This window comes from Chiloscyllium punctatum, chromosome 11 (assembly GCF_047496795.1).
Source record: "Chiloscyllium punctatum isolate Juve2018m chromosome 11, sChiPun1.3, whole genome shotgun sequence".
In the NCBI taxonomy this organism is placed as follows: Eukaryota; Metazoa; Chordata; class Chondrichthyes; order Orectolobiformes; family Hemiscylliidae; genus Chiloscyllium; species Chiloscyllium punctatum.
This window is the reverse complement of record NC_092749.1, coordinates 99,146,927-99,170,457: the sequence shown is the minus strand read 5'-3', so window position 1 is coordinate 99,170,457 and position 23,531 is coordinate 99,146,927. Positions and strand designations below refer to the sequence as shown.

Genomic DNA, 23,531 nt, shown 5'->3' with positions numbered 1-23,531 from the left:
CCAATTGATGATGATTGACAGTTAACTTCCATGACCTAAGTTTTAAACCAGGCACGTTGATTCTGATTGATCAGGTCATTGCCTGATCAAATCAATTTGCATCCCACATTTATTATTTGTGATATTCCTGTTAACAGTCACATTAATAATACAACGCTGTTGCAGCTGTCAAGTTGACTGAATGTATTATAACTCAAGTTGGGTTTTAAAGTGACATCGTTGTTTGTCAAAAAAGCATAAGTGCTACATCAACAATGAGTTTCAAAGGTGTTTTTTTCCGTATTTGTGACCAATCATTGATGAAGCAAAGTGTTAAAATGTCAGTCGTTATTTTCCAATTCCAGTGGAGGTAGGACATCGATAGAAGAGAACAGAGATATGACTAAACAGACTGATGCTCTTACAGCACCTGCAATGTATCTCTGAGGCGAATTCCTTTCACTGAGTTCAGTGGGCACAGACTAAGCAATATCAAGGAACATTCATCGCCCACCGTGGGACCCTCCAACCATACGGGATCAATGTGGATTTGACCAGTTTCCTCATTTCCCCTCCCCTCACCCCAAATCCAACCTTCCAACTTGGCACTGCCCTCTTAACCTGTCCATCACCTATTCACTCCACCCTCCTCTCCAACCTATCACCTTCTACCCCACCTTCATCCACCTATCACATTCCCAGCTACCTTCCCCCCACACCCCTCCCATTTATCTCTCAGCCCCCTTGGCCCACAAGCCTCATTCTTAATGAAGGGCTTATGCCAGAAACGTTGACTCTCCTGTTCCTCGGATGCTTCCTGATCCGCTGTGCTTTTCCAGCACCACACTCTTCGACTCTAATCTCCAGCATCTGCAGTCCTCCCTTTCTCACAGACTAAGCAATGTAGACAATGGGTACAAAAGCTTGACATTCCTGAATGGTCTGAATGTTAATGAATGAGATAAATCTGAATGAATTTCAATACCATCATGCCAGATCCACCTTCAATTATCAACTCATCTGTTTCGCAACGGTTGTCCAAATGTGGTGAAAAATAACTTGCTAAAACCTCTGCCTTGCCAGGTCGAGCAATACATTTAACTGTTCACATTACTTTTACTGTGCTCCAGTCTAGCATGCCCCCGCTTTGAACTTTGAGAAATGGTCACCCCAATATATAGGGCACTATGGGGCTGCCTGGAGAGAAAGTTTCAACAATCATTGCAGTTATTACACGGGAAATTAAAAACAATTAGGTTAGATTCCCTACAGTATGGAAGCAGGCCCTTCAGCCCAACATGTCCACACTGACCCTCCGAAGAGCAACCCTCTCAGATCCATTCCCCTACATTGATCCCTAACAATGCACCTAACACTACGGACAATTTAGCTTGGCCAATTTACCTAACCTGCACATCTTTGGACTGTGGGAGGAAACCAGAGCACCCAGAGGAAACCCACGCAGACACGGGGAGAATGTGAAAACTCCACACAGACAGTTGCCCGAGGCTGGAATCGAACCCAAGTCTCACAGAACCTCATCTGCTGGCCATCCTTTCATGGATTCTATACTCATTCAGTTTCTCTGTAGTGTTGGATGTCTGCACTTGTACTCTTCAAGGCTGTGCTGTCTGACGAGACCATTACAGTTCTGTCCTAATCCTAGATTTAGGCTCTCTCTCTCACTGTCTGTACTACTGTAAACTCTTTACCTTAAGCTGTCGGAGCGGAAGTAGGCCATTCAGCCCATCAAGTCTGCTCATCCATTCAATGATATCATAGCTGATCTGCTAATCCTCAAATCCATTTTCTTGTCCTTTCACCACTTCCTTACCGATTAAATATCTGTCAACCTCAGCTTTTTAAAGTCATTATGCAATACTTCAGCAAATCTCCCCCCCCACCCCACCCCGTCCCCTGTCCAACATGTCCGTCCCCTGTCCAACATGTCCGTCCCCTGTCCAACATGTCCGTCGCAGGCTGGCTGCACTGTTCCAGCGAAGTTCAGACACAAGCTAGAAAAACAGCACCTCATTTTCCGCTGGGGAACTCAACAGCCTTCTGGACTCAAAATAGAGTTCAACAACTTTAGGACTTGAAGCACCTTCTCCCAAGTCCTTACCCCAACCCCTCCATACCGGGCCTTGTTATCACATGGTCTGCTACTACACACAACCTATTGTCACTAACTGTCCCCATGAGTAGCTATTAATTTCCCCAGGCTGATTGTTGTCCACTCCTTTGTCTGTCCAACTGATCTTCTCTCTCTTTAGGCTCTCCTTCTACCTATTGTTCCCCTCTTTCTCCACCCTATCAGTTCTGAAAAAGGCTCACTGAACCCAAATTGTTAACTTTGATTTCTCTCCACACCTGCAGAGCTTTTCCAGTAGCTTCTGTTTTTATGACACTTCTGAATGTTTAATTGTTGAAGCCTTGTGAAAAAAAATACTTGTGTCGTACTATTGGGGGGAGGGAGTCAGTGGAATATTTCAACCATGGTACAGGGGGATAATTCAGAGTCAATGAGAGAACCCAGGGAAGACCTATGTGGCACTATCCCACAATGTCCATGATGATCTCACATTGAGGAGATGAGCCATTTCCCTACAGTCCAGCCATTCAGGAGAAAGAAAACTGGTCATAAAGGAGGGTAGTTAATCCAGTAACCTCCCACCACCAACGAAGTTAAATCTTAGTGCTGCTGAACATCTCCTCCCCACACCTCGGGGCAAAAGGCAGAATTTCCTCATACCTTTCACCAACTCAGGTTTGTAGGCCTTCCTGATGTGTTGTAACAAGCCGTTGTAGAAGGTCTCCGACTGTTCGGCTCCCATTGCCAAGTGGAAATCCGGCTTGTTACCCTTCAGGATGCACTGCAGCGTGAACTGACTGACCACAAGAACTTCATACTGCTTATCCATCACGCTCTTACACCAGTGCTTCCCATTTTCATCCTCAAATAACCTTAAGTTCAGGATCTTGCGAACCCTAATGTAAAAACAAGTATTTAAGAAAACAATCCATCAGTTTACATACCTTGACACTGATGTCATTGTCATATAAATGTCTTACACGTCACTTTCTCTCTCTCACACACACACACACCAATTCAATCTCAAGAGAGAATGAAGGCTGCAGTCAGTGTTCTTTCAGACGATAGTATGATCAACTCTTGACTTTATTAATTAATCAGCCTCTCTCTTTAAGGTTAGCTGACTGTCAGCAACTTATGGCAACTGGTAAATGAAACACTGTTGTTTTTACCGATGCATTGACAAATGTTTGAGAGTGAAATTGTCCTGAGCAAGGTTAGAGCTCAGGGAAAACCCAGTGCAGATTTTAGCTTGGTAAAGTTAACAGTCTGTGAAGAGCTGGCATTATGCCAGTGAAAAAGTGCCGGAGTACAGTTTCAAAATGGAGGGGAGTGTGAACCCACAGCAGGAGAGTGATTGACTAGAAAAGGGATTGACTAGTTAAGGGGGTCTATGACTAAGCAACTCGAATAAGGACTTTCAAGGCCAGATCAGCAAACATGAAGAATTGTTAATGAGACTTGATGCCCCATCATATTGATATAATCTGGGATTTGGGGAGTTGCCGGAAGATTAATTGGATCTGCCCTGAGCACAATTGCTACTTTTATGTCCTCTTGGGGCGTTTGATCACAACACATTACCGATATTTGCCACATGTTAAGTCTGGACGAAAAAAATAAATCTACATGTATTGTAGATTGCAGTATTGTTCTAACTAGTATAGTGAAGGATATTAGGAGAAAGTGAGGACTGCAGATGCTGGAGATCAAAGTCGAGAGTGTGTTGCTGGAAAAGCACAGCTGGTCAGGCAGCATCCAAGGAGCAGGAGAATCGACGTTTCGGGCATAAGCCCTTCATCAAGAATGTTGTTTGTTCAAATCTTGGAGTTTTAATGTCTAAGTAGGTCCCCAGCATCTCACCTTTAGTCTACTTTAAAGATAAAGGTATCAGTCCCTCATCAGATTATAGTGTAAACTTGGTGATCTAGTCCGAGATCATAGCAAATCTTCTTCTTGATAGTTGGTTAATTTATAGCATGCTATATTGCCTATGTCTGCCTCCTTTCTATTAGCATAAAATATCCTCACAATGCCTTCTTTATATTCTTTTGGAGGGAACCAATGAATGGAAAATAATTAAACACATAAACAGCATTTTTGGGTGTACTTTGCATTGTTGCAATGGAACCAATAAAACGCCAACTGGACCTCACCAAATTAAAGCAAATTTTTTTTATATTTGTTCAAAATAATCAATCAATGCCTTTCCCTCTGTATCTTTATTGCTGGTAGTATAAGTAACATAATGGCACAGTGGCTCAGTGGTTAGCACTGCTGCCTCACAGCGCTGAGGACCTGGATTCAATTCCAGTCTCGGGTGACTGTCTGTGTGGAGTTTGCACATTCTCCCCATATCTCTGTAGGTTTCCTCCCACAATCCAAAGATGTGTGGGTCAGGTGGATTGGTCATGCTAAATTGACCATAATGTCCAGGGATGGGCAGGCTCGGGGGATTAGCCATGGGAAGCACAGGGTTACAAGGATAGGGTGGGTCTGGTGGGATGTTCTTTGGAGGATCAGTGTGGACTCGATGGGCCAAATGGCCTGCTTCCACACTGTAGGAATTCTATGATTAAGATGAGGCACATCAGCATGCAGTACAGGCAGATCACACCATACAAAGTGCATTAGGGTAACAGAATGGAGCAAGGAATACAATGTTACGGCTGTAGAGATGGTGCAGAAAGAGTGAGATCAATATTAAATTTGAGAAGTTCATTCAGAACAGCAGGGCTGAAGCTGTTTTTTGAATCTGTCGGTACATGTGTTTAAGCTTTTGTATCTTCTGCCTGAAGGAAGAGGTTGGAAGCGGGAGTGGGAGGGGACTTTGATGATGTCAGCTGCCTTCCCAAGGCAGCGAGAGGCGTACATTGAGCCAATGGATGGAAGGTTGGTTTGTGTGCTGGACTGGGCTTTGTTTAGAACTCGCTGTAGTTTCGTACGGTCCTGGGCAGAACGAGTTGCCGTATCAAGTCGCGATGCATTTGTCCTTTGTTTCATGGTTAAATTCACCATTAGTTGCTCCCTTCTGCTGAGGATTGTTAGGATGTAGCTGTAAGTGCCTCTTTCTAGCTTTATCACTGAAAGGGACAGCAGGAAAAAAATATTGAGTCAATGATAGATTCCCCACAGCCTTGCTGTCTGGAGGAAATGATTTTTTGCAGGCTGGAGATCAGCTATGTATAATGCCCACTGTGCAGAAGAAAATGTGATTCAAAAGCTGTATAAGGATATAGTTTCTTACTCTTTGTCCAGCAATTACAATATGTTGCATAAATTATTATCAAATACATTTTCAATCAAGAGGTTTTCCGGTAACAGGGTGACTTTCTATCATGAGCTATTAACGCGATGAACAATAATTACATTGTCAGCCCTGATCTCCATTAACACATCTCTATCTTGAACAAGAGCATTTTCTTTTTAAAAGGGCACTCACATATACTCCATGTCTTTCTGGGTGTCTTCCACCGAGATGCCGAGGAGCACACAGATACCTCGTCCTATTGAGCTGATTTGTTCCTCACCCACTGGAAAATAAAAAGGAAACTTTTGTAAAATGGAGCAAACTACATCCTTAAAATCCTGACTATAACTGGACATGCGGTTCACACTGTCATATCGTTTTGGAATTTCCTTGGTACTGAATGCCACATTCCGTTGTTTCTACCACTTCTATAATCTCAGAGCATTTTGTTAAAACAAAAGACCGGTATTTATTTGCATAAAAACCACCCTATTCCAGTTCTGAAGAAGGGTCACAGGATCTGAAATTTTAACTTTTGGAGGGATATGGGCCAAGTGCAGGCAGGTGGGAGTAGTTTAGTTTGGGATTATATTCAGCATGGACTGGTTGGATTGAAAGGTCTGTTTCCGTGTTGTATGACTGGATGCTGCTAAATGAGAACTAAGGGGCAACGTTTTCACGCAGAGGTTGGTACGGGTATGGAATGAGCTGCCAGAGGAAATGGTACAATTGCAACATTTAAGAGGCATTTGGATGGGTATATGAATAGGAAGGGTTTAGAGGGATATGGGCCGGGTGCTGGCAGGTGGAACTAGATTGGGTTGGGATATCTGGTCGGCATGGACGGGTTGGACCAAAGGGTCTGCTGCCGTGCTCTACATCTCTATGACTCTATGTTGACAGACCTGTTGAGATTTTCCAGCAATTTCTGTTTTTGTTTCTGATTTCCTTTATTCTCCCATGAGGATGTGGGCACCTCTGGCTGGGCCAGTGTTTATTGTCCATCCCTAATTGCCCAGAGAGCAATTAAGAGTCAATCAAATTGCTGTGGGCTGGACACATGTCAATCTGACCAGGTAAGAATGACTATTTTCTTCCCCAAAGGAAGTTAGTGAACCAGATGGGCTTTTCCCAACAGCCAACAATGGTTTGATGGCCATCATTAGATCCTGAAGTCCACATTTTTATTGAATCCAAATTCCACCATCTGCCATGGCATGATTTGAACCCATGTCCCTAGAACATTAAATGGGTCTCTGGATTGACAGTCACTTCCCGTTGATTTCCAGCATTCGCAGTTCTTTCCTGTTTTTAACCTGTATTTATTTCACACTTATCATGACCACCAGACATTTCATAGCACCTTCCAAGCAATGAAATATGTTTTGAATTGTATTTACTCCTGTACAATAGGAAACAGTACTCCTACAAACATCACTCCCTCCACCACTGACATTCCGTAGCACTGATCTATGGTGTATGATCTACAAGATGCACTGCACAATTTCACCCATAATCCTAAAAAGCACCCACCTTGAAGGACAAGGGCAGCAGATACATGGGAACACTACCATCTGCAAGCTCCATTCCACACCACTCATCATCCTGACTTTGAAATATATCGCCCTTCCTTCATTGCCAAAGGGTCAAAATCCTAGAAATTCCCTCCCAAAGGGCATTGTGAGTCAACCCACACCTGGTGGACCGCAGTGGTTCGGGAAGGCAGCTCACCACCACCACCACCACCACCTTCTCAAGGGCAATGACATCACCCAGCCGGCAATGCCCACATCCCATAAGAGAATTTAAAAAATGAAATGTGACAATGAAGTTCATTGTGGGATAAGTGTTGGCCAGGAAAAAGGCAGTGCAGAACTCCCTTGGTACTGCATTGGAGGGTCTGTGTCCTATCCCTAGAATGGGACTTGTACCCAAGACCTTGGACTGCGAGGCAACTAAGCGACAGCTGACACAGGAAAATAGGAACAGGAGTTGGCCATTCGGTCCATCGAGCCTGCCCTGCCATTTAATGGATGACTTTAAATTAAAGGGAGCCGCACATTCTGATCCCATTTGGATCTCAATGTCATATAATAATTATGGCTGACTTTGGAACAGGCTTTTCAATCATGCATTCGATTTGTGGCCCACCATTTATGAGAACAACAATTTGCATTTCTATAACACCCCTAAGCTAGTGAAATATCCCAAAGCCCCTCACAGTGTGATTACATAGAACATAACAGCGCAGTACAGACCCTTTGGCCCTCGATGTTGCATCAACCTGTGAAATCAATCTGAAGCCAATTTAACCTACACTATTCCATTTTAGATTAGATTCCCTACAGTGCAGAAACAGGCCCTTCGGCCCAACCAGTCCACACCGACGAGTAATCCACCCAGACCCATTCCATCTGACTAAAGCACCTAACACCATGGGCAATTTAGCATGGCCAATTCACCTGACCTGCACATCTTTGGTCTGTGGGAGGAAACCGGAGCACCCGGAGGAAACCCACGCAGACACAGGGAGAACATGCAAACTCCACACAGACAGTTGCCCGAGGCTGGAACCGAACCTGGGATCCTGATGCTGTGAGGCAGCAGTGCCAACCACGGAGCCACCTTTCATCCATATGTGTACGCAATGACCATTTAAATGCCCTTAAAGTTGGCGAGTCTACAACTGTTGCAGGCAGTGCGTTCCATGCCCCTATTACTCTCTGAGTAAAGAAACTACCTCTGACATCTGTCCTATACCTAACACCCTTCAATTTATAGCTATACCCCCTCGTGCTAGCCATCACCATCTGAGGAAAAAGGCTCTCACTGAAACACCCCATCTAATCCTCTCATTATCTTATTATTAACAAGCCACATAAAGAGCTGCTGGGGCAGCTGGTCAAAACCTTGGTGAGACAGACAGATCTGAAAGAGCATTGTTAAAGAAGTAGAAGTTGCTTGAAGTTCATTGCTTGAAGATCATTATCTCTGAACATTGAGCAAATATGTTAGTGGTGGTTGAATTTGCTGTTTTATTTTCAAATTTCTGATCAGGGATTATTTTGCCATATTAAATTTGACAAACCTCCGATTTCATCTGCTTTGTTTGTTTATAATTCAACAATAGTTTTTGCTTACTGCTTATTCAGTTGTACTACCACTTCATACTGCCATCTGTTAATAAATAAAAGTGCAAATTGATATAACTCCCTGTAACTGAGCTCGCTGTAACACCACACTGTCTCCACTTGGTCCTTGGCAGAGTTTTAGCACGGCAAACGTCAGACTTTCAGTAACAGCAGATCGGTTTGTTTTGCACTTTGTTAGCCACTCTCCCCGAAAGCAATTAGGAAGGAGGATGCTGACAGCATGAGGGTGAATGGCAGAACTTGCAACAAACGAGCTTACACAAGGGGCTAGAATCAGGGTAACTAGTACTGATGTGATCATCAGGGATTCAGTCACATGGCATATCTTGTAGTTGATGCTGGAGAATTCTCAAATTGACAACTAACCCAACTGTTGCTCCTCATCCTGACTATTTCAGATCTATATAAGGCAACAATTTGAGCGAGAGTCACCTATTATTTAATCACCTCTTCATCCTGACCACATTTACTCAGTCATTCAGGCTCATGACCTTCCAGAGGCACAGTGGCTCAGTGGTCAGCATTGCTGCCTCACAGCGCCAGGGACCCAGGTTCGATTCCAGCCTTGGGCAACTGTGTGTGGGAGTTTGCACATTCTCCCCACGTCCGCGTGGGTTTCCTCTGAGTGCTCCAGTTTCCTCCCCCAACCCAAAAGATGAGGTGGATTGGCAATGCTAAATGGCCCATAGTCTTCAGGGGTGTGTAGGTTAGTTGCATTAGTCAGGGGAAATGTAGAGGAATGGGTCTGGGGATACTCTTCAGAGGGTCGGTGTGGACTTGTTGGGACAAATGGCCTGTTTCCACACTGTAGGGATTCTATTAAAACTTGATAGGTATGGTCCTTAAATATCAGGGAATTGTAAAGACCTTGTCTTTTTATTTTTATGTTGTTTCTGATTGTGCACTGAAAGGGAAAATGAACTGTTTTCAAAAGTAACTAGTGTGGAAAGGATTACTCCACTTTTAAAAACAAGTGACGTGACACTCAGTTTAAGTGCTGTTTATTCAAACAGGGAGGTGTAGGTGGGGGGGCAGAAAGAGTCTAGTTACAGATGAGTCTAGTTACAGGATGTGTGTACAAATGGAGGTTCGCTTTGCAACAGGTAGCTGATTGGTCTGTGGAATGGTGACTTATTGCCAATGGCCTCTGACTGCTAATATCAACGTGACTGGCTCCCAAGTAGTTTCTGGAGGTGACCGTTTAGTAAGAAGCTATCTGATCTCTGAAAAAGGAAGAAGTAGTCTCTTTTCTCTGCATTAAAAATCACCTCAAGCCTGAAGAAAGCCAGCATACCTTTCCTCATTCATTGCTATAAATTGTGGCTTTTAACTAAGAAGTTAGAGACTGTACAAGTGTGAAGCAGTCACCTCGTGCCTCCTGCAAGCAAAAGTACCGAGAGAAGAAAAATCAAGGGACAGAACATTCTAACAAGTCAAAAGGATCATCTCAGAAAACCCTGTGGACAGGGACCATTGAACCACCCTCCCAGTCTTTCCATCTGCTCACAGCATCCATTTTATTTTTGCGCCTGTCTGAGCCTATCTGTGTGTGATGTGTGGAAGAGGTAGGGTTAGATGATGCTATTGAGGTTTATAAAACCATGAAGAGCACGGATAGGGTGAATGCCAAGTGTTTTTCCCAGGGTAGCAGAGTCCAAAACTAGAGGGCATAGGTTTAAGGTGAGAGGGGAAAGATACAAAAGGGACCTAAGGATAGTGCACATATGGAATGAGCTGCCAGAGGAAGTGGTGGATGCTGGTACAATCATAACACTTAGAATCATAGAGTCATAGAGATGTACAGCATGGAAACAGACCCTTCGGTCCAACCCGTCCATGCCGACCAGATATCCCAACCCAATCTAGTCCCACCATATCCCTCCAAACCCTTCCTATTCATATACCCATCCAAACTTAAAAGGCATCTGGATGGGTATATGAATAGGAAGGGTTTAAAGGGATATGGGCCAAATGCTGGCAAATGGGGCTGGATTAGCTTAGGGTATCTGGTCGGCATGTTTGCTTCCATGCTGCACAATACTATGACTCTATGATAACTAGTACAGTTAGGTGTTGATGTCTCATAAATGTTTACCACTACCTAGAATCTTATGATTTGGAGGAGCCAGTGTTGGACTGGGGTATACAAAGCTAAAAATCACACAATACTTCAACAGGTTTAATTGGAAGCACTAGCTTTCAGAGTGCTGCTCCTTCATCAGGTGGTCGTGGAGTATGTTTGATGAAGACAACCACCTGATGAAGGAGGGTCGCTCCGAAAGTTAGTGCTTCCAATTAAACCTGTTGGACTATAACCTGGTGTTGTGTGATTTTTAACCAGGATCTTATGATTTACAATAAATCGTCATTGTTATTAAGTACAGAAACCTGGTCTTTGCTATATGTCATCCTGGGTCTAATTCCTGAAGAAGGGCTTATGCCCGAAACATCGATTCTCCTGCTCCTTGGATGCTGCCTGACCTGCTGTGCTTTTCCAGCAACACATTTTTCAATCCTGGGTCTAAAACCTATGTAAATTGGTGAACTTTGCTTATGTTTATAAAATACTTCACTTTTGGGATGAGTACAGGAAAAGCAGGCCCGATTTCCAATTTGAAGCATTTAACTGAGTATGGTATCAACAGCTCGAACGAAAGCGAAGTGAGGGAGAGCACTTCGCTGTTTGGGATCATTCCCAGTTCATAGGAAGATGGCTGGGGTTTTTGGATGAGAAAAAAGCTGAAAATGTGTTGATGGAAAAGCGCAGCAGGTCAGGCAGCATCCAAGGAGCAGGAGAATTGACATTTCAGGCATAAGCCCGCCAGAACATCTCATTCACTGCATTAGTTCCACAAGACTTGGAGATGCTGGTGTTGGACTGGGGTGGACAAAGTTAAAAACCACACAACACCAGGTTACAGTCCAACAGGTTTATTTGGAAGCACTAGCTTTCAAAGCACTGCTCCTTCATCAGGTGGTTGTGGAGTACATGACTGGGGGACACAAAGTTTACAGCAAAAGTTTACAGTGTGATGTAACTGAAATTATACATTGAAAAATACCTTGATTGTTTGTTAAGTCTCTCATCTGTTAGAGTGACCATGCTAGTTTCACTTCTTTCATATGTAAATCGCAAAACCTTTTTAAAAAGTTACATTCTCAAGTGAACTTTAACAATTGGTGTCAGCCCAGATAATGTATTGAAGGTGTTAGGTGCACAGACAGTAGCACACAGGGGGCTAACACCTTCAAATACATTATCTGGGCTGACACCAATTGTTAAAGTTCACTTGAGAATGTACTTTTTAAAAAAATTTTGCGATTTACATATGAAAGAAGTGAAACTAACATGGTCAATCTAACAGATGAGAGACTTAACAAACAATCAAGGTATTTTTCAATGTATAATTTCAGTTACATCACACTGTAAACTTTTGCTGTAAATTCTGTGTCCTATATTCGTGTACTCCACAACCACCAGATGAAGGAGCAGTGCTCCAAAAGCTAGTGCTTCCAATTAAACCTGTTGGACTATAAGCTGGTGTTGTGTGATTTTTAACTTAGTTCCTCAGGGTAGTGTCCTAAACCCAACCATCTTCAGCTGCATGGTCAATGACATTCCCTCCATCATAAGGTCAGAACTGGGAATGTTCACTGGTAATCAGCACCATTTGCAACTCCTCAAATACTGAAGCAATTAGAATCCATATCCTGCTTGACTTTTAAGCTTGAGGTAATAAATGATAAGTAACACCACACAGATGCCAGGCAATTACCATAACTAGCAAGAGAAAATCTAACTCTCTCTTCTTCACATTCAATGGCATGTCCATTGGTGAATCCCAGACTATCAACATCCCAGGAGTTATTACCACTGATAAGAAACTGAAATGGACAGGGCATACAAGCAACAGCAGGTCAGAGACTGGGATGAGCTGGGACTTTTTTCAATGGTGTATAGGAGGTTGAGGGGTGACCTTATAGAGATTTGCAAAATCATGAGGGGTACAGATAAAGAGAATGGTAACTGTCTTTTCCCTAGGCTGGCGAATTTCACAACTGGGGACATATCTTTAAGGTGAGAGGAGAAAGGTTTAAAGAAGACGGGAGATGCATTTTTTTACATAGGGAGTGATTCAATTAACTTCCAGAGGGCATGGTGGAAGTGGGTGCAGTTACAGTATTTAAAAGAAACTTAGATAGGTACATGATTAAGAAATGTTTGGAGGGATATAGGTCAAGCGCAGGCTGGTGAGACTAGTTTAGTTTGGGATTATTGGTCGGCCTGGACTGGTTGGACTGAAGGGTCTGTTTACATGCTGTATCACTCTATGACTCAATCCACTCACTGTGCAAGCTTGATGCTGAGATAAGGCACACGGAAACTATCCCACATGATAATGGAGATCTTAAGCAAATCATTACTCTTCATATCATTGTGCAAACTCACGAAAGGGACCAAGTCCATCACTGTTGGCTCTGAGCTGTAGCCAGTCTACCTCAGCTTTCCCTGAAAGGGCAAGGTATCTCAAAACTTTGAATCATTGAAGCTGGCTGGTTCGTACTGCAACTATGCAATAAATCCACAAGTGGTTTCCTCTAAGAACAGGATCCTGTTGTAAGCCAAAAAGACATTTTGACCTCCACACAAATGAGTGATGTGTTATATGAGTTTCAATGCCAGAGTGATGCCAGGTATGTAGGCTGTACATCCCAAAGACTGGCAGACCATAACAAACAATTCATCCTGTTGACCATTCGTAGCTGGCATCATGCCACATGTGCTCAAACAGCCTATGTTTTCAAGCCTCAGAAAAGTATATCTACCATTAGATGTGATTCTGCCAAAGGGAATCACTTACTGAATAATCCAGACTCTATTTAGAGCTACACCAAAGACCAATTGAAGATCATCAGCTGCACTCACATTCTGATGCATTTGCAAGTGCTGGAAGCTACACACTGGATCCTGTTTTATAAAGACAAAAGCAATTTGTGCATAGATTGCATTTTTTTAATCAAGTAGAGGAGTCACGGAGACAGTCAAACTCCTTGGCAATGTCCTGACCAATCAGAATCTACCTGCCTGATCTGACAATGAAGATTGTGGTGCTGGAAAAGCACAGTTCAGGCAGCATCCAAGGAGCAGGAAAACATCCTGATGAAGGGCTTTTGCCTGAAATGTCGATTTTCCTGCTCCTCAGATGCTGTTTGACCAGCTGTGCTTTTCCAGCACCACACTCTTGACTCTAATCTCCAGCATCTGCAGTCCTCACTTTCACCTAGCAATGAAAATTGACAGTTAACTGCTCTTACAGCATCTCCATGCCAATTATAGCCCAACCAATCATCACACTCTTCTCACTCTGCATAAAATGGTGCTCTTTTTTCAACTCTGCTTCTTGCATCCTAGTTCTGTTGAGTGCAAGATGAAAGGCTCCAACTTCTAGTCTCCATTTTGCAATGTTTAAGAGCCAGGTATGACTATGACTCTGTGGAACTGGGTGATGTTCACGGAATAGTTCCAAGGTCGAGCAACTTTTGTAGAAGGTGGACTTGATATTTTTGTGAGACAAGCAGTTGCCAGGCACCTTTAGATCAAACTGTCGCCTAGCAATAATTTTTGGATGGTTAAATGTCAGGTTGTCATAAGGCTGAGAGAAGGTAGTTGCATCCAAACCTCCAGAATACCTGCCAACAAATATATACCTCTCTCTCTCTGCGTCTCTGTCTCTGAGTCGGATGAAACCAGCACGCAAGGATTCTGAGACAACGAATCTCTGACTAAAGCAAAGACCTGGGTCTAACTGATCAGTTACCAAAACGATGATCTCCTGCTGTTGACAACTGCATCATCGTCAACACCATCAAAATCATCACCAAAGAAAGGAGAGAAAATACTTCATTCCAACCTTGTGGTTTTGGTCTCATGGTTCACAGAATTTTGCCCATGTTTTCCACCCACTAAATATCTGAACCCCTTTTTGTCTTGTTTATACTATTTCTGAATGAATGTGTGTGTGTTAGGGTTATAGGGAATATAGTTTAAGTTTGCATCTTACTAATTAATAATCTACTTTGCCACTTTTAAAGGATAAGTTTGTTTACAATAAATACATTTCTTATTTTCTTGCTTATTAATGAAACCTGGTGTGAGTTATTTTAAACTTCGATAGTGGTCAAAGTCAGATAAATTAACCTTCCCAATAATTCAATTGGCCCTTTATACATTTGTGATGCCTCATGGTATACTGGTGTTAATTAACACTGCTCTCTTCACCACAGTCACAGTCATGACAATTTCATCACTATATCATTGTACTTGACTTGAGTGTATCAAGGTCTCAGACTCCATCATACGTCAGGATCACTTGAAGCTTATCAGGATACAGGAAGCATGTTGTTCTGTGTAACATAATAGCTTAATATTAGGCCATACACTTAGGTGTCCAAGCAGAATAACGTTTACCCATAATAGTTAGCTGTAATAAATGTCTGTCAGATTCTTCAGTACCACAAAATCCATGCTCAGTTTATGCAACTGGCAGATATCATTAGCATTGCAGCATCAGGCCTGCTAGACACAAACATCATATCACCAGCAACCAAGCCTAGATCTTTCTCATCAAACTTTAACACACTGAGCAGGATAGCTGGTTACATCTTACAAAAAGCGCAGACTCAGGGCAGAATGTAGTGTAGATATTTCCATAGTGTTGACAAGCTAGGTGGGATGTGGTGAGGTTTGGTTAGAGAGAAAGTAACAGCTGGCTGGTGGATTGCGCATATTAAACAGTTCATTTAAATTCAGATCCATCTCTATAAATATTAATAAGTTAACAACATTCCCATTTATTTTCCATTCTGAACACCCACTGTCCCCACCTCCAGTTTCTGACGAGCATGTCATGCTGCCCCAACTATCATATGGTTGTGTTTTAGGAATCCATCACTCAATCTATTTTATTGGGGTAGTTAGCTACACTCTTAAACAGAGAACCTCCCACCCCGACTACCATTTACATACCTGTCCCCTTCGTTGCACACCACAATCCTGGCTTCTCTATTATTCAGACCGCAAATCCTAATGGAATCCTTCTGGTTGTTTTAAGTGTGTTCTGTTCCTTCACAAGTCTCTCTTCCTGACATTTCTGGTTATCAAAATAACAATCTATTTCATGCACAGTACCATTTTAAGTGAGGTGCAGGAACAAGAGAGACTGTGGATATAGATTTAGGTAGGGTCAGTGTTCCTTGAGAGGACTGCTAAACAAGCAACCTTTTTATTCATTGATGGGGTGTGGACTTCACTGACTAGGCCAGCATTTATTACCCATCCCTGATTGTTAAAAAATCAACCACATCGCTGCAGGTCTGAAGTCACAGGAAGGCCAGACCAGCTGGGAATTGCAAACTTCCTTCCCCACAGAACATTAGTGAGCAAGATGAGATTTTAACAACAATCAGCAATTAGACTAGGTTTTTTTGTGTGATTCTTGAATTTGTGTAGCACAATTTTAAAGTGCAGAAATAAGAGAAACTGTTGATCGAGACTGCTAAACATGTATTTGGGACTCTTGGGTTTATACAAAAGGAGCAGAGAGCACAAAAACAATGAAATTATTATAAATATATATTAGAAATACTGGTTAGGCTGTAGCTGGTATATTGGGGATGATTTCTGGACAGATGGAGTTTAATTTGGATATTGTATTTAGTAAAACAAGCTACAGGGAGAGGATGAATAGGCTGGGGCTGTTTTCCTGGAACGTCGGAGGCTGAGGGGTGACATTGTAGAGGTTTAGAAAATCATGAGGGATATAAAGAAGGTGAACGGCAGGTGTCTTTTCCATAGGATGGGGAGTTAAAAACTAGGGGACCTATTTTTAAGGTGAGAGGAGAAAGATTTGAAGGGCAACATTTTTACACAAAGTGTTTCGTATGTGGAATAAGCCTCCAGGAGAAGTAATGGATCCAGATACAGTTACAATATTTAAAAGACATTTGAATAAGTACATGGATAGGAAAGGTTTGAAGGGATGTGGCCAAAGCGCAGGCAGGTGAGACTAGTTTAGTTTAGGAACATGGTCGGCATGAGCTGGTTGGATCGAAGGGTCTGTTTCCATGCTGTAAGACTCTCCTCTCCTTTAAGGAGAAAGACCTGCTGCCTTTACCCCAGGTCTGGCCTCAATGTGACTGTAGGTCCTCAACAATGTGCTGGTTCTTAACAGCCCTCCAAAATGGTCTGGTAAGTCAGTCCAATTTCAGGGCGACTATGGATTGTAACAAAGGCCGGCCTTGCCTTACCAGCGACACCCACGTCCTGTAAAAGGGTGGATAAGAACTACACTCCAAAGGTCTTGGAGAGGATGGGCAAGGTTTACCGGATTGGTACCCAGGCCTGGGTGGTATGAATAGGAAGGATATGGGCCAAATGCTGGCAAATGGGACTAGATTAATTTAGGTCAGCATGGACCAGTTGGATCAGTTGGATCAAAAGTTCTGTTTCTGTGCTGTATCACCCTGTGACAGTATGGGGAGGCTTTCAATTATGTGGAGAGACTGAAATAGCTGGCATTGTCTGTCCATACAGCACTGAACATTAAAGAGAGTGTTGAGAAAGATGTTCAGAGTCATGAAGGATTTTGATAGAGTAGGTATGGAAGCTGACACAGACTGAAAGAGCTTGGCAAAAGAGCCCACAGTGACACACAGATTATTTTCGGAGGAATGGGTGGAATATGCAGATTTCTAATGACCAGGGGGTGCCCAGTATAAAAGAATGGGAGGGAGCTGATTTAATAATAACTTCCAAGAGGTGTAAGTTCTTGAAGAGGAAGTGTTGTTGGTGGTTTGGGGAAACAGGGAAAAGAACCGACGAATGGAACATTTTAAAAATTTGTCTCAGTCAGAGCGCAAGTGTTGCTGGCATTTACTGTCCCTCCCTGACTGTCCTTGAGTAGGGGATGGTGGGTTGCCTAGGACCGAGTGACTTGGTAGACCATTTCAAAGGGCAACTGAAGGGTCAGCATACTGCTGTCAGTATGGAGTCACGTATAGGAGAGACCAGGTAAGAAAGGCACATTTCCTTCCCTGAAGGGAGGAAATGAGTGAACCAGGTCCATTGCTAATGATAATCTGGTTGTTGTGTGATCACTGTAAATAAGGTCACTTATCAATTTATGTCAGAATTATTAGCTGACCAAATTGAACCCCACACCCAGTTACTGGATTGGGATTTTCAACTCATCTCCAGAACATTAATCCTGGTCTCTGGATTACTGACAACATTACCACAATGCCACTAATGCTTTAACTGGACAGATCTTTCAAATCACCAACACAAGCACAGTTGACTGAATGATGCCGTGCAGAGGGAGCCCCAACTATGAATTGATGGGAAGGACAAATGATGTTGCTTCAAAATCAACTCAGGCCATAGTTGATGTGAAGGACAAAGCTATGAGTTTATATATCAAGGTCCACAATTCAGAATTGTATTAACACCTCAGCATGGTTCATATCATAAGACTAAAAATTGAGTGGTGTATTAAAAATTCAGATGAATGCTACAGTGTAAATCATTACGGCATAAATGTCAATTAAGTAGATTGTATTATCATCGCATTATCTTATAACAGCATAACAATATGTTGTGGCCAAGTTGACTACACCATTAGCAAAATTAGATTTACTGTTTGCATTCAAGTTGTCACTGATCAATTTCATCTCTGTTCTCAATTCACATTTGTCATCATAGATAAGGCATGAGAAAAAGGAATCCTGGAACTTCAGTAAGTTACAACGTTGGCACCGTTTTCATATTTGCAAGACTCCCATCTTTGATGACCTCTTGTGTAGCAACAAATCTTTCATACTCTTGCTCCTCTTTCCCTTTGAAATATGCACTTATCCCAACTTGCATTGTTCTAACTTCTTATCCCCATCAAAGGGGTGCATGTGGTGCAGTAGCAGTGTCCCTACCTCTGAAGTAGGAGGCTAGGGTTCAAGTTTCATCTCAATTAGAAAATATGGGAGGGAAAAAGCACTCCCCACGACTGCGTGGGTTTCCTCCGGGTGCTCCAGTTTCCTCCCACAATCGAAGGATGTGCAGGTTAGGTAGATGGGCCATGCTAAACTGCCTACAGTTCCAGGGATGTGCAGTCTGGGTGAATTCGAAATGCAAGGTTATAGGGAAGAGGAGGTGGGTCTAGTTGGGGTGGTCTTCGGAGGGTTGGTGTGGACTCAATGGGTAAAACTGTCTGCTTCTGCACTCTAGTAGTTCTATGGTTAACAGCATCTCCAGTGCAACCAATTGGGAAAACATCCAGATTCCTCATCGTCATGTTTTGTAACTCTTCCTCTGGTAAATGCACTAGACCCAAACATCACCAGCAATCCCATGACCACAAACCTCACCCTCATTACCACCTCGCTCACAGGATCTCTCTTTCACCAGGACACTTTCATCCCCAGCAAGACCAATAACTGATTGACACCAGACACTGCAAAGACTGGTGAGGTGGTGACATCTCAGTTCTGAATGTATCATGGTCAATTCGAAAATTCAACTCAGTTCATCTCTCCAGAGCTGTCACATTTTATTTCAAATTTCCAGCATCCAGAATACTTTGATTGTCACGAAATCCCAACAGTCCAGTAAAATCTACATTGTAGACCAAATAACCTCAAGGGCGGAATCTTATTAAGGACAAGATTTCTCATTCACCATAAAGGTCAACATCATGCTTTGTACTTAATAAATTCTGTGGAAGGCCTATCTCAGTTGGTCCATCATTCAGATAGAGTCATAGAGATGTCCAGCAGGGAAACAGACTCTTCAGTCCGACCCATCCATGCCAATCAGATATCCCAACCCAATCTAGTCCCACCTGCCAGCACCCGGCCCATATTGCATCTTGATTTAAAATCATGTCATTCTTATTGTTATATACACACACACACACACACCAACAGAGGAAGGTTTGATCCCACAAATTGTCTTGTGCACACACTGGCAGTCTAGACAGTGTTAACTATCAACCTCTGTTTTCTAAATGCCATGAGATGAAAACAGAACCAACTCGGACAGCCAAAGTGGTTGCCAGCCAGGACAGTGTACCATTCTGCTGTCTGTGGGAGCTTGCAGTGCCCAAACTGACTGCCACGTTTGCTACATTACAACAGTGACTCCGTCGCAAAAGTGCCTGACTGTCCGCAGGGAGCATTGGGACACCTTGTGAGCATGAGAGGTGGCTATACAAATGCAAGTCTCTTTGTTTTCCGCCCCTACACCCCCACCCAAAGGCCTTGAGTATTGTATCCTGGAAATTTTGTCACTGATCATTTTCTTCTGACTCAACGTGGCTAATCTTTTCCAAATAAATTCCAGCAACTGGAAACTAAAATGTGGGTGAGGTGTTGGCTGTGGTTCATCTGATAATGTCTGAAGAGAGCAGAGTGGGATTGGTCAAGATATTAAGAAAAAATGTCTGGAAAAGCTTGTTGCACACCCCAATTTGTTTTTTTTTGGGGGGGTGGGGGAGGGAAAGGTGCTACTAGAAAGCAGACATCCCCATTCAACCATAGAAGTAGGTGCAGTGGTAATGTCCCCTGTCTCTGACCGAGGAGAGTCTAGATTAGAGTGGTGCTGGAAAAGACCTGGGTCCAAATCCTGGAGGTGGTGTGCAGTAACATTCCTGAAACAGGCAGAGTGGGGAAATGAATATAAATGCATCCATGATTGCTAAAGGAGCACGTTTCTGATCACACAGCGAGAGAGGGACGGTGCTGTCTGTGAGAGTGTGTTGTGGGAGCTGATGCTGATGAACAATAGGTGCCAGACACAAGGTGTCTGTTTCTCTCCCTCTGTCTGTGTGTGTGTGTTTGTAGGCTGCAGTTTGTAAATACAGGCTCAGCCGGAAGAGACAGAGGCTCTCCCCTCTCGAACGCGGAAGGGACATCGCTGCGCTTGACATGTAGCGGAGCTGTCTGCTTTGTGCAGTTGCTACTATGTAACGCTTCAGTGTAACCCACAGCGGACCATTCCGAATCCACCTCCCAGCTCCCAGCATCCGGACCCGGCCTCTGCTTTGTGACAGCACCCGATGAATTAATAATGCTAACACACACACACACACACACAAAAACCCCACTCGCCGCCACCTCCCTCTACTCCCCAAATAAAAGTCACACGAATGCAGACTGACCTGTGACACTAGCCTTAGCCACTCTCTGAATAATGGCCTTCATGGTGTTCAACAAGAGTGTTTCCAGGCGGTAACTAGAAGCCGGAGGTTTTTATATTTATATATATATATAAATATATCTGTCTTGGTGCAGTCACAGGCAGACAGAGAGGGGAATAGACTGTTCAAAGGCAACGCAGTGATTCCCCTACAGGACAGAAGCAGAGCTGCACACTTAAGAGTGCAATTTAACAAAATATTAACCCAGGGATATACTGGAGCAAGGGCTCACCTCTCTCTGTCTCTCTCTCACCTTCTACATGTACCTACAAGAGCAAGGATGTTTACAGAGCAAAAGAAATTGGAGCAAGGAGTACCCCTCAACCCATTCTATAAGATCATGGCTCATCTGTCCCAGGCCACAACTCCCCATCTGTGCCAGTTCCTCCCAGACTTCAGAATTTTCGAACGGTATCCTTGATATTTCAAAGCAATCTGTCTCCCTCCTCTTTAAATAACTTTTGGTGATCTAACCTCCACAACGCGTACAGAAATCCAGATAGTCACTACCTTCCCAGAGAAGAAATTTCTTCACATCAGGCACATCCCTAATCCACATATTACTGTTACCCCCAAAACAAACTGAAAAAAAGTAAAAGACATTCCCAGTTTTTTTTCCCCTTAACAGAAAGGGGAGGTGATGGCCCAGTGGTATTGTTGCTGGGCTATTGATGTAGGTAATGTGCTGGGGACCTGGGTTCAAATCCCATTATGGTGGATGGTGCACTTTGATTTCAATAAACATCTGGAATTAAAGTCTAATAGTAGCCATAAAGTGATTGCTTTGGGGGAGGCCCCACCTGGTTCACTAATGCCTTTTGTTGTAAATTCTGTGTCTTATGGTCCGGCTCTACAACAACCTGATGCAGCACTTGGAAAGCTAGTGCTTCCAATTAAACCTGTTGGACTATAACCAGTTTTGTGTGATTTTTAACGAAATGCAAAGAACATCTCGCCTTTACATCTGAGACCCTTGAAACAACTGCTGTCTTTCCACATATATTCCAAAATTCTCATAGATCTATCTCTATCACCTGAACCCCTTACCTGTAAGTTCCTCCCTCAGTGCCTCCAACCTTATCTCTAAATGAAAGAAATTTGCATTCACCTTGCACACCTTCAACTGTATTATAAAATCATTACGATGACAGATGTTCATATCAAGAGCAGTAACTCTTGTTTGATAGTTCAGTTGCAAGAATCCATAAACCAGTGAAATAACTTGTTTGGTTTTGTTGGAATTGGAATGAACTGCTGGAGGAAGTGGTGGATGCAGGTACAGTTACAATGTTAAAAGACATTTGGATAACTTCATGAATAGGAAAGGTTTGGAGTGATATGGGACAAGCACCGGCAAGTGGGACGAGTTTAGTTTGGGATCATGGTCGGCATGGACTGGTTGCACCAGAGGGTCTGTTTCTGTGCTGTTTGACTCTATTTCAGATTTAACCTTCCATAGTTTGAGATTACCAGAGTAGAAGAAACATCATCTCAACATATACCCGTAAAACTCCCTCAGAATTTTGTATGCTTCAATATGATTATCCCTCATTCTTCTAAAACCTAATCAATAAAGGCTTAACCTGTTTAGCCGTTCTTGATAAGTCAGAGGCTGGGAGAACACAGCAAACCAGGCAGCATCAGGAGATGAAGAAGTTAATGTTTCAGGTCCTGAAGAAGGGTTACACCCGAAACGTCGACTTCTCCACCTCCTGATGCTGCCTGTTTTGCTGTGTTCTCCCAGCCTCCTGCTTGTCTACCTCGGATTCCAGCATCTGCAGTTTTTTTGTCTTTAATTTTTCCTGATAAGTCAATGGCTTCGTCACAGGAAGAAGCCAAGGGAATCTCTTTTGAACAGCCTTCAGTGCCAGTATATCCTTTCTCAAATACAGAGACAAAAACTATACACACTACTCCAGAGGGGGATTCCCCAACACCCTGTACAGTTGTAGCAAGACTACCCTATTTTTAAACACAAACCCCTTAGCAATAAAAGCCAAAATTCCATTTGCCTTCTTAATTATATGTGGTTCCTGCATCCTAACAATTTGTGTTTCATGAACAGGAACCCAAATCCCTCTTGCAACAATTTTTTTGGAGTGTTGCCATTTTGATTCTTCCAACCTCACACTTTACTACACCAAACTCCACCAGCCAACCTTTGCCCACTCATTCAACCTGTCTTCGCCACCTTACAGATTTCTATATCCTCATGACAGTATGCCCATGTATTGTTACTGAATTTGGATACTTTATACTCTGCCACTTCTCCAAGTTATTAACACAGAGGGTGATTAATCAAAATGCTCGGACTGATCCATTTGGCACTCCGTCATTACATGTTTCCAACTTGAAAATAGATCATTAATGCCAACTCTCTGTCTTCTGTGTGTTAACCAAACCTCACTCTGTGCTAATACATTACCCCCAACACTGTGAGTTCCTGCCTCATGCAAGACTTTTATGTGCATCTTTTCAAATGCTGTTTGGAAATCCAAATTACCTATACCCTACCAGTTCCATTTTATCAGTTCTCCTTGTTATGTAGAACTTAGAGAACTCAAGCAAAGTTTGTCGAACATGATTTCCCTTTCACAAAATCATCTTGACTTATTTTCTAAATGCCCTGCAATTTCTTCCTTAATAATAGATTCTGACATTTTTCCTGTTTCCCTCCCATCTTGAACAAGGGGACATCACATTGTTTTCAAAACTGCTGGAACCCTCCCGGAATCCAGTGAGTTCTGGAATATTTCAGCCAATGCCAACACTATTTCTGCAGCCACTTAATTTTAAAATAATTTGAGCTT

The 23,531-nt window shown here is 42.9% G+C and overlaps 1 protein-coding gene across 1 annotated transcript in view; it reads right to left on the bottom strand.

Moving 5' to 3' along the window:
* The window catches only part of dtd1 (D-aminoacyl-tRNA deacylase 1), a 189,303-nt gene extending 168,443 nt beyond the window's left edge, over positions 1–20,860 (bottom strand). The window contains exons 1-3 of the mRNA XM_072581404.1: positions 20,683–20,860; positions 5,514–5,604; positions 2,732–2,967 (exon numbers count right to left, since the gene is read on the bottom strand). Of these exons, the coding sequence (XP_072437505.1) occupies positions 2,732–2,967; positions 5,514–5,604; positions 20,683–20,725 (370 nt within the window). The 5' untranslated portion in view covers positions 20,726–20,860. The remainder of the gene's footprint in view (positions 1–2,731; positions 2,968–5,513; positions 5,605–20,682) is intronic.
* Between the last annotated feature and the right edge of the window lie 2,671 nt (positions 20,861–23,531).